This window comes from Eretmochelys imbricata, chromosome 6 (assembly GCF_965152235.1).
Source record: "Eretmochelys imbricata isolate rEreImb1 chromosome 6, rEreImb1.hap1, whole genome shotgun sequence".
Classification (NCBI taxonomy): Eukaryota; Metazoa; Chordata; order Testudines; family Cheloniidae; genus Eretmochelys; species Eretmochelys imbricata.
The window spans coordinates 106493248-106505632 of record NC_135577.1 but is presented as its reverse complement, the minus strand read 5'-3'; the positions used below and the strand labels follow the sequence as shown (position 1 = coordinate 106505632).

Genomic DNA, 12385 nt, shown 5'->3' with positions numbered 1-12385 from the left:
CTACAATTCTTGACATCTGGGCAGCTCTCCTCTCTCTGCAGCTTACAGAGACGGATCAAAGTTTTGGAGCCACATGGTATGGCCGTGCTCCCTCAGCTCCTACTTTCCTCCAGTTTTTCTGACGCTGACATGTGTGGACAGTGCTTTTTAAAGCTCCCAGTTTACATCTGCCTATGGTTTTGGGTTGCGGGGGGAGGGGAATGTCAAAATTTGGGGCAGGGCTGAGCAGCAATTGTCCTCCCAGCCTCTCTTCCCCCGTTGGCCAGTTTTTTTAGCCGTGTGTTGGAACCCTCTGGAGCCTGGGCTGCAGTGCATCCTGCCGGCTCCTCTGCACCTTCTGGATATGGCAGAGTACCCTAAAAAGCACCAAATGAAATCCAAATGGTGCTCCATCTGTGAGACTGCCTTCCCAGGCTCAGCAGACAGTGTACCCAGCCTACACCCAGCCTTCTACCCCTAATTCTGTTAGGTCCCAGTGCTATGAGTCAGGCAGGCGTGTGGAATCCTCTCGCCACCAGAGCAGCTGTGGTTCCGACATGGCAAAAATGGACCAAGAATCTATAGGCAGGGCAGGGAGAGGCTCCAAGTATGAGGAGGGCCTAGTGAACCAACTCAGGGGGTAATTCCCAGTGGGCCCCTGGAGAAAAGAGAAAGCAGATTTACAAGGTCACAAATCTCCCCCTTCCCCCAAGTTCTAAAAATGGATTCTGATCACTCTGGAAAAAGAAACAGGGATCATAAGTAGGGTGACCATATTTCCTTATGCTGAACACGGGACACCTGGTAACATTACTCATATTCAAGTGATTTAAGCAGCAATCAATCGTACAAACATTCAAATTAACATCAAGTTGACTGAGCCCCTGTTAAAAAGAAATACTGCGTAGTTGGATTCTTTTTATTTACCTTATTATCTTGAAGGCTTTAGGGTTCACACGGGGAGGGGTGACACACATGCACTCCCATTCACCTCTCTCACAGGGGGTGGGAGTGAGACCAACAAACCCGACCCTCCCTGCCCAGCGCTCACCGCCCTCCATGCCTGGCTGGCCAGGCCCTCGGGACCGACCTGCCTCTCCTGGTACCTGGCACTGCATCTTCCTGAGGCAACATGTTGGGGGGAAGGAGGGGGCAGGTGTGTGTGCACACAGGGTCACATGCCCTCCCCATCCCCAGATTTCTGCTACCAGGGTTCACACCAGAATGTGGCCAGCAGCAACCTTTCAGCACTGTATGGGAGGGAAGGGACAGGAGCTGCTTCCAGCTGCAGGGGAGAGGGCGGGGCAGGGATGACCTAGCCCATCTCTTGGCAGAGCTCATCTCCCCTCCACCCCACCGCTCCCGGGTGGCTGGAAGCAGCTTGTCCCTTCCTGCCCGCACAGTGACAAAAGGCAGCTAACACCTCAAGGCTGCTGCTGGCCACTGACATAACCCAGCCACCTCTTGTCCCTCAGCTACAGTGCAAGCAGGAAGGGTTAAGTCCTAGGGATGCATTGTGCACCAGGGCCCAGGGAACTTGACTGTAGGGGCTTCAGCGAACCCAGGGCAGGGGGGATGAAGAGGGTGCTAAGCCTCTGCTATGGAGCCTGCAGGTTCAGGCGTGAACAGGCTGGAAATCGCTTCCCCTCTGCCACTCCAGAGCATAGTTGAGGGGCAAAGTGGCTTCCCCATGCCAGCACTGTGTGGGGCTTTGGCACATACAGGTCTCGGCTCTTCCTGGCCAGTGCCCCAGGCCAGAGGGTCTTGGGATTTCCCAGGGCACCAGCCCAGCCAGACGCAGTAGGGGAAGGAAAGAGTCTGCTGGCCAGGCTGGTGGTGAGTTCAGTGCTCTGACCAGGGGCTGGTTTTCTGCCCAGTGCTGGGAGCAGGACATGTCCTGCCAGTGGGGATATGGAGGAGTAGCAGGGCTGCCGGGGGGGAGGGGGGTGAGGGGCACGGGAAAGGACAATGCAGGGGACAGCAAGAGGGGGAGCATGTAAAGGGCCAATAGGTGAGCAGCAGAGGCGACATATAACCAGTCACCACTTGCCCTCACTCACCAGCCACCGCAGCTCACAGGCAGTGCCAGCTGGAAACGGGGAGGGGGCCCTGCTGGCCACGAGCCAGCATGCAGCAGGGGCTGCGCTAAGGGACCAGCCCCTGCCACCAGCCTTGCACACCCACCCCCATAGTCAGCCACTGGACCCAAGCCATTTACCGCTGGTAGGCAGGAGGCTGTCAAGCAGGGATCTAGCCAGCAGCAGGACCTGCCAGTACTGATGCGGGGGAGACAGAAAATATGGGACAATTTTCCCATTTTTAAGAAAAAGTCAGGACACCTGCAGGAGGGCTTAAATACAGGACTGTATTTTTAAAAACGGGACGTCTGGTCACCCTAATCATAAGCATTGAAAGTAAAGGCATATTTAGGCCTGATAGAAGCCCGCTGTGAATTTTAAGAGTCTACTCTAATAACGTTTAACAATGTAAGTAGAACTGTGCATGTGTAAAAAATTACAGAGTAATCATGTTTTTGAGGAAAATAGAAGATAAAGTAGCCACAAAACTAGAAGAAACTGGTTTGAGCTAACACTAAACCTATGCTATCAGGGGATGAGAGTGAACATGGAAATCAGGGACTAATACATATGTATAAAAAACAACAACAAAAAGTTATAAATAAAACTGTGTAACAAAGGGAGGTTGAAGCTGTATGTCCAGTGTTGGAAGTGATTGTGATGAGATCATCCTGATGAGCTTCCCACTTGTAATTCATCACCACTTGATGAGTGTTTTTGCCTTAATAAAGATTTGTTAGACCCATCTGATGAGTAAGAGAATCTCAATTCAGTAATAACCACTCCTCCTCCTTCCCAATCTGGCCAGGAGGGCTCTGGAAGCATTTCCCCTCACTCCTCCCTGAGTGAATAGGGTTCAGCAGATGGAGACTCAGAAAGAGATCTCGCGAGATGACTTCAGATTTTCAGCAAGGCTAGCAGCAAAAGACCTCACCAAAGTCATGACAGAGATTGTACACTCTCTCAGCAAGTTAAAAAAAAAAAAGCTTAAAAAATTAAAAAATAAAATCAAAGAAAGTGAAAAAGGGGAAGAAAAAAGCATTAAAGAGATAGTATGAGCCCTCTCACTCCTCCCCATCTTCCAAAGAGGAGGATGGATTGTCAGGCTCTGTCTCCCATCATGATCAGGGAAAGACTCAGGAAAGGTATTTTCCCCCTGAGAAATTCAAGGCCATGTGAACCAAACAATGTTGTATCCACTATTCAGATTCAACCTGAACAAAAAACTGAGAGTAAGTGTACGAGCAAATTTCTCCCTTCAAAATTCTCTCCAGAGGCCCTGATTCCCCCTTTGAGGAAGTAATTACAGATGAATGGGACAAGCCAGACAAAGGTAAGCACATTGACAGAACTGGATCTTGGGTTCTACAGGATCCAGGAAACAAAAGTCCCAGTTACTGAGATATCAAAGGTCGATGCAACTGTAGCATGTCTAGCTAAGGATATGGTTCAGAAGCAGAGTTCTAACCGAAGGATCTCATGGATAGAAAAATGGAGGCCACTCTCAAAAGAGAGGTTTCAGAGTAGCAGCCGTGTTAGTCTGTATTCGCAAAAAGAAAAGGAGTACTTGTGGCACCTTAGAGACTAACAAATTTATTTGAGCATAAGCTTTCGTGAGCTACAGCTCACTTCATCGGATGCATAAAGTGGAAAATGCAGTGAGGATATTTTATACACACAGACCACAATCTTTCTGGTCACGCGATTACAGACATGAAAGTTGCGATATTACAACAGAAAAACTTCAAAACCAGACTCCAACGAGAGACTGCTGAATTGGAATTCATTTGCAAATTGGATACAATTAACTTAGGCTTGAATAGAGACTGGGAGTGGCTAAGTCATTATACAAGGTAACCTATTTCCCCTTGTTTTTTCCTACCCCCTCCCTCCCCACTGTTCCTCAGACGTTCTTGTTAAACCCTGGATTTGTGCTGGAAATGGCCCACCTTGATTATCATACACATTGTAAGGAGAGTGATCACTTCAGATAAGCTTCAGCAGGAGAGTGGGGGGGGGGGGGGGGGAGAGAAAACCTTTTGAAGTGATAAAAACCCATTTTTTCATGGTCTGTGTGTATAAAACATCCTCACTGCATTTTCCACTTTATGCATCTGATGAAATGAGCTGTAGCTCACGAAAGCTTATGCTCAAATAAATTGGTTAGTCTCTAAGGTGCCACAAGTACTCCTTTTCTGAAAAGAGAGTGAGGCCTCCTCAGCGTCCTTCGGGGCGTCCCTAGCAGCTACTTGCTTTGCAGGGCATCTCTCTTCTGACTGAAAGATCTCAGAGCCCTCAAGGATAGAGATCACCCTCAGACTGATTTTAAAGAAAGTTGCCCTGGCAACAGCATTTGCTCAATGGATGCTATGAGATTCTCAGCCAAAGCCATAGCCTGGTCCAGCTCAGTGACCAGATGCCACTAGAGGCAGGTGTAGTACTCTGTAGTACTCTGCCAAATTCACAGGAGCCCTACGTTTTGGAGATAAACTAGCCAAGGGTAGTGGCAGACAATGCTGCAAAATCTAAGCAATCCCTTCCAACACAACACCATGCCTTTAAGAGAGTACATGACAGCGTTCAGACAAAGGTTTTCCTTTTGGCCTTCATCCTCACAGAAAGACCAGTGAAGAGACAGCATGTTCTCCAGAGGAAAGCCGTGGAACCGTGGCTCGGGAGAAAAGCCCCAAGGGAACCCTGCTGCTCCCAAAGGCTTGTTATGACAAAGACCACATAGGTCTTCACCCAGAACTGAGCTTGGGTGCAGGATTTCCCATTTCCTGGAGGAAAAGGTTGCTTTGACCACAGACCAGTGGGTCAGGGAGATAGTGAGCCAGGGATATGCTCTTAAGTTATGAGCTCCATCCCATCAATTTTTCATCCAGTCCCCCATTTAAGGGACAAATCTTGTCTCTGTCCACAAGCGTAGAAAAACCCCTTGCAGTGGAATCAGTGTGGCTGTACTGTGCAAAGGTGAGCAGAATTTGAAGAGTCTACTCTCCAAACAGAACAAAAATTGGCTTTCTAAGCCTCAGGATGCAGTGAGGATCTGGATGGGGTAGTGGATATACTACTACTTTTCTCCATGAGAGGTGGCACAGGAAACACAGGTGTTATTTCAGCTCTAAAACCAGACCTGCAGGTCTATGAATGACTCCTCCCTGTCAGTTCCACAAAGATCCACAGCATACTGCCAAGCCATATGGGCTAGGCATTAGCATCAGGATTCAGGGCTAAACGTATACTTGCTAAAATACCACTCTACAATGTAATTGACAGTAGTATGTCCAAAACTCACCTACATCAGGATCTACTAGTGCTGATGCATGTGCCTACATACGGTACCACTAACTTCAGTAAGACTCTGGACAGGGGAGGGGTCTGCACTAGCAGTTCCTGAAGCAAGACAGGGGCCTAAAACTATATACAAACATAAGACTCTCTAAAATTCTCTTTTGCCTGTCAATAAACAGTTGATCGGGCTGGTCATACGTTGGGCCACTGATAATAAGAGTTTTAACATCATCCCTTTCCCACCTCCAAATTGTTTGTATCAGTATTTCATGTATTTACTTGAGTGTTCTTTTTTTGAACTGGTATGTCCATGTGATCACAGATCTAGCAGCCCAGCCCAGCCCAGCCCTGAAAACCCCTTTCTGTGCATGAGTGCTGCGACTTTCAATGAACCACAAGAGTTTTCCTTTGTTCTGGACCTTCTGCATCCATGGAGGCTTGGACAGGATTTACTCTTTACACACTGATATCACAACAATCACAGTCATAGCCAGGAAGCTTTACAAAATTAAAGACAAAACAGTAACTGCATGGTCACAAAAACTCATGCACCATTAGTAAATATACTCCTGATCATTTGAATATAGCCAAATATTTAGCCCACTTAGGAAACAGTGTTCCATATTACATTTGGAACTGGGTGAGGGAACAAATGCCTTATAATGGAGCCTGCTGATTTAGTTGTAACCAGAGCACACAAAGGACATAAAATACTCTCTCAGCTACTGATCCTAAGGCCAGGTCTACACTACAAAGTTTTGATGGCATAGTGACGTTGGTCAGGGATGTGAAAAAATCCACACACTTGACTGTCATAATTATGCTAGCAAAAACCCCTCGCCCCCATGTAACTGGAGCTATACTGGCAAAAGAAGTCCTTTAAGAAGTCAATATAGCATATGTTACGTCGGGAGGTGATTTAGCTATACTGATGAAAGATCTCCTTGTGCAGGTATATACTGCATCTCCACTGGGGGGGCTCTCTGCTGATATAGCTATACAGTACCAATGTAGCTGTATTGGCAAAGCTTTTCTAATGTAGACTAGCCTTAAAATCAAAACACCTGAGTAAACAGATGTTTCTTATTTCATTCCAAAAGTCACCATATTATGGTATATCACATGAAAGAGCTAATTCCGGAGCCACAGCCCTCTGCTGATTTCACCTGCAGAATTTCAGTTCTAGGGACAACAGGAAAAGTATTTCTTCTCTTTAGTTCTTCGGTCCTTCTTTCAGTTTTAGTTCCCAATATATTGTATTTGTCAGTTTATTTTGAAACTCTTAACAGCATTCCAAATATTGTCACTTAATGTATATTTATACACTCCTCTTTGAAAAATATCAGAGCACTTCAATACAGCATACAGGAAATAATTACCAGTAATTCCCGACTTTGCTTGTATTCTTTGAGGACTTGCCCAATATTCTCCACCAGTCCTGTCTGAGCAACCCACTTAATGTTGAAGTTCTCCTTCAAGAATACAGCTTCCATCCGCAGGTTCACAAGTAACATATCCAAATGTGTTTGCTAAACAAGCAAAAGTACATTTAATTGCACACAGAATTCTCTGTTTGATATTAAAGGGACACTGCCAAGTAGCTTAATCCCAAAATGTAGGTCTTTTTAAAAAAAAAAAATGGAGGGGTAAGGAGTGCTGCTTTACAAAACCAAAAATTAATATTTTCAAGATTTAACAATTTAAATGAAAACAGGTTTTATTTTTAATTTAAATATTCCCATGAAGTGTTGGAAATCCAGCCACTATACCACTGGTTTGTGATCATGCATGGAAACCAGAGAGTGGAACTTTCATTTTCTAAGCAGAGTGAAGGGCAAAAAGTAAACAAAGGGCCCTAATCCAAAGTGCACTGAAGTCAATGGAATGACTCCCATTGACTTTAGTGGGCTATGATTTAGGCCTAAAGACAAGAATTCAATTTTAAAATTTTAGTTTTAATAATCTAGCTTGTTATTAATGACAAAGAGTTAAGGAAATAATTACGTAATATGATTTTTATCTTGATAGTCTCTCTCCCAGTCCTAACTCCATGCTGCAAAGACTACCATCTGTGGGCATTTTGTTACTGTAACCAACGAAGCGGCAGTCATTATTTCCATCTCTCTTAACTCCTGAATCTATTCTCATTCAGAGATTTTAAGGATAGAAGGACCTTTATAACACAGACCATATTCACCCAATTATCCTTGCACTGAAATATTAAAGGGACACATTCTAAAATGCCTTTGACAATTCATACCTAGTTTACTCCAAGCTGCTTGTAAGAATACAGAAACAATTCACATCTGCCACATCCTATTGACTAATCAGAATAAAAAATTTTGTAGCTCACTATTTACATCTTATTTCCTCTATAAAGGCTCAATTCTATGCGGGCCTCCTGTGAGGTGCTTAGCATCTTCAACTCACATCAGCTCCAATACGCCACTGGAAAGCCTCAGGATCAGGTTCTACATACTAGCAAAAACTCCTCATAATTCTCTGTTATGTGGTTTATAACCTGCTTCTTCATTTACTTTATCTAATTATAGTTTATGCACTTTTGTTGACATATTTTTTGTGTCATATCTTTGTGCTGATGTAAACAATAAGAAAAGAATACATTGCATGGCATTTATATTTTCATCTCATATCCCTTCCTTAAAGAAGATATTCAAAAAAGGAAACAAAATACTAACCGTCAAGTCTTTGCTTAAGAAAGCGTTTTCTCTTGGAATCTTTTGGATTTTTCCTGGTCCAACATTTTTGCTAATGCACTGTCAGAAAACAATATTGTACACATATTAAATTGGGTACTCATCTAATCCATACTTCTGACATGCACAGCAATCTGAAGAACATGTGTGTACTAATTCAAGTTTAGAGACATGGTAGAATACCTCTGCTAGGCTGTATATCAGATCTTTTTTGCTATCTGTACTGAAAAAAAGAGTGTGCAAGCTTTCTATTTTATGGACCACATCGTAAAGCCAAGAGCCAACCATGGACCCGCTTTATTTCCCAACACTCCCACTACCTGATTCTCAAAATATTTCATTCTGCAGACGACCAGAAAAAAGGCTCTGAAGTCCATGGATTACCATCTGACAATCTCTGTCCTAGTATGTTCAATTTTCAGTGTCGGTAGGCAAATAAATTGCCAATTACTTCGAAAGCACTTTTAAATAATAGAGATTTAAAATCACCAGATTGTTACTTCACAGCAGCTTCCAGGTTACTTTGCTGGATTCTGCTTCAAGGCATGTGATTAAACAAAGTAACAAACTATATTCCTACAATTCTAGGGAAAAAAGAATTTCAAAAAGACACTGACTGCCTAGTTACAGTATATATGAACTGGATGAAAACATAAGGTCGAATCCATCAGCCCTTTATCACAGTCAAAACCCCTTTTGAAACTAATAATTTTGCCTGAATATGGACTGCAGGACTGGGCCCACATTTTGCATTATAGGATTTCAAGACTAGTTTTTATAAAATTGTTGCACAGAATCATTCAGAGAAGATTCAGGGACTTTTAACAGAGCGAGGCCTAAGGATTTACAAGACTAAAAAGATACCTAGACAAAGAAACAAAATCTTAAGCTGTTTTACCTTAACTATGGCCTGAAGAGTATGTATAGATTCATCCACTGCCACAATGTAGTGAGTCCTTGGCCTATGGTCGGCTATATTTTGTAACACCCTGCAATATAGCAAATGCAATAAATGCCCATTAGTGGAAGGAAAAATATTGTGTCTTTAATATGAAATATAATATAGAAGCAACCCCGAGGCAAAGGGTATGAGGAAACTCTGAAGGTGAATATTCCAAAGCATGCTATTTTCATATTGATTTTTATTCATAAGATAAGATACCTAGATATCTCAGTTTGGCCAAGACAATTCAGGAATATGAAACAATGTCTCTAGAAAATATACGCCAAACTGCTACTTGTCCTTTCTATCCTGCTTTCAAAAACTGTAGTGCAGTTCCACGTTGGTTTCATTTGGTTGACTGGTACTATGTTCTGGACATGGTACTTCTACGAATTTCTTGAAAGCATGGCCTCAATTTGCCTGTAAGTTATTACTTCCAGAAGGCCTATTTCATGTTGGAAATATTTAAAACTCCATTTGCCTGAAAATGATGTGCCAAAGTCAACTGCAATACAATGCCATTTTAAAAAATAATTTAAAAAAAATGGTAGCAGCTGTTTGAAATCTCCACTGGTAGGTATGGTTTTGGTACATATATGGATACTAAGCATTTCTAGGGATGGCCATCCCTAAAAAGCATACTTACGCTGCTAAATCAACAACATGAATGGTTGGAAGAAAATTGTTTCCATCTCCAAAAACTGGTATTGCAGGAGTCTCACCAAGCCAAGCTGTCTGAAAATAAATACAAACGAAGCAGGAGGGTTATATTTAATTAGAGTTGCAAAAAGGAACATATGTACAGTTGGTGAAACTAGGTACATCCTGAATTTTAATGTTCAGTTTCTTGGATGTGAGTCTGAGCCACAGCTGAATAATCAATTCTGCGAGCTGCTGATGTAGGCGAGCAGTCTACAAAGAGCCTACAAAGTTAGCGGGCATTTTTGACAAAACTGCTCAGTTTTGGAAAAGCTTTATTATTATTATTTTATATCCCAAAGGATATAAAATGAAAATAGAAATAAAGAAAGCTTCAGGGGCGGGGGAAAAAAAAATCACTTTACTGAAAAAAACATTGTTCTCCTAATCCCCAACAGGCAGGCTGCATACTCTGTTGGGGTTCCATGATAGATATACGATATTGGGGGTTGGGCTAGATGACCTCCTGAGGTCCCTTCCAACCCTGATATTCTATGATTCCCTGCCCCCTGGCTCTCCCTTCCCCAGCCAGCCTCCTCTTGCTCTCACATTCTCCCTCCGGCCTCCCCTCCCCACATCCACCTTTCCCTCGCAGGGACCCCCCCACCACATTGTCCTTCCATTCCAACCTCGGTTCCCTCAGCCCCATAATTCCTACCTGCAGCCTGACTCCCCTGCATCGCCCCAAAATCCCTGTCCCCATCCTGCTGCCTGAATCTCCATCACCTGCCTCCTGCCACCTAAAGCATCCCTGTTCCCCTGCCTGCCCACACATCCCCTGAACCTCTTTAGCCTCCTCCCTCTGCAGCCCAGGGGTGACTGAGGGGCATCACTTCCAGGGGTGGGGGGAATGGGAGGGTCTCTCTTACCTTCCCTCCAAGCGGCACCATCCCTGGGAGCAGGGGCTGGGGCCCGGGAAGGGGAGTCCTGGCCAGGCTGGGGGCTCTGCCCTGGGAGAGGCTCCGGGGGCACAGCAGGAATGTTACTGTCTTACACTATACCCTTACCAACATAGGATATACTGAGATATAGTTCAAAAACTGTGGAATGACTGAATATGTTTTAAACTAAAAATCTGCTAAATGACTCAATGTGGCCATGTCCACACTACAGGCCTAGGCTGGCATAGCTGTATTTATAGGCTGGGAAGAATTTGATTTTTTTAAATATATAATTTCAAGGAATAATATCAATGTTTATTCTAAGCATTTTTTCTTGCACTATCGATTGAAATAGTCACAGTTGTGGGAAATTAGAGGGTGGGGTCAGACAATTATTTAATTGCAGTCTCTAGTAAGTTCTCAAGCAGCAACCTAATTTCCTTTTTTTCAGGGTTACTGGCCTATTGGATGGAGGAAGCTGTAGAACTGATATATCTTGATTTTAGTAAGGCTTTTGACACAGTCCCACATGACAAACTCATAAGCAAACAAGGGAGCTGTGGTCCAGATGAAATTACAATAAGGTGGGTGTATAACTGATTGAAAGACCATACTCAAATAGTAATTATCAATGGTTCGCTGTCAAACTGTGAGGGTGTATCTAGTGGAGTCCTACAGGGGTCTATCCTGCATCTGATACTATTCAATATGTTAATTAATAACTGATAATGGAGTGTAGAGTAAGCATATAAAAGTTGCAGGTGACACCAAGATGGAAGGGTTGCTAGCCCTTTTTAGGACATGATTAGAATTCAGAAAGACCTGGAGAAATTAGAGAGCTGGTCTGAAATCAACAAGATGAAATTCAATAAAGACTAGTGCAAAGTACTCCACTTAGGAAGTAAAAATCAACTGTACAAATACAAAATGGGGAATAACTGGCTAGGCAGTAGTATTGCTCAAAAGGATCTGGGGGCTATAGTGGATCACCAGTTGATTATGAGCCAACAATATGATGCAGTTGCAAAAAAAGCTAATATTCTGGGATAACAGGAGTATTGTATGTAAGACACTAGAGGTAACTGTCCTGCGGTATTTGGCACTGACAAGGCCACAGCTGGGTCTGGTTTTGGGCACCACACTTTCAGAAAGATGAGAGTTCAGAGGAGCGCAACGAAAATGTTAAAAGGTTTAGAAAAACAGACCTGTGTGGAAAGGTTAAAAAAACTGGGTATATTAGTTTTGAGAAAAGAAGACTGACGATAGACCCGATAACAGTCTTCAAATATGGTAAGGGGTTTTATAAAGAGGATGCTATTCAGATGTTCTCCATGTCCATTGAAGGTCGGACAAGAAGTAATGGGCTTAATCTGCAGCAGGTGAGATTTGAGTTAGTTATTAAGAAAAACTTTCTAACTATAAGGATAGTTAAATACTGGAATGGTCTTCCAAGGGAGGCTGTGGAATCCTAGTCCTTGGAGGTTTTTAAGAACAGTTTAGATAAACACCCGTCAGGGATGGTCTAGATTTACTTGATCCTGCTTCAGCACAGGGGGCTGGACTAGATAACCTTTCAAAGTCCCTTCTAGCCTTAAATCTCTATGATTCCATATTGGCATAGCTATGCCAGTACAGACCCCCAGTGTAGACACATCATGTGCTGTCAGAATGAAGAGTTCTTGCGGCACAGTAATACCATCTCCACAAACAACATTAGCTATGTCAACAGAAGTACTTTTTTATCGGTATAGTTGTGTCTCTAATGGAGGTTTTGCCAAAATAACTGGGTCAACT

The 12385-nt window shown here is 43.5% G+C and overlaps 1 protein-coding gene across 4 annotated transcripts in view; it reads right to left on the bottom strand.

The window, feature by feature from the left end:
- Positions 1–12385, bottom strand: part of AK7 (adenylate kinase 7) — a 63701-nt gene that overhangs the window by 27526 nt on the left and 23790 nt on the right. For 3 of the 4 annotated variants that reach the window (XM_077820442.1, XM_077820443.1, XM_077820445.1), the window contains exons 7-10: positions 9658–9746; positions 8967–9057; positions 8051–8128; positions 6731–6880 (exon numbers count right to left, since the gene is read on the bottom strand). In XM_077820442.1, the coding sequence (XP_077676568.1) occupies positions 6731–6880; positions 8051–8128; positions 8967–9057; positions 9658–9746 (408 nt within the window). The remainder of the gene's footprint in view (positions 1–6730; positions 6881–8050; positions 8129–8966; positions 9058–9657; positions 9747–12385) is intronic. The other variant, XM_077820444.1, reaches the window with a different exon arrangement.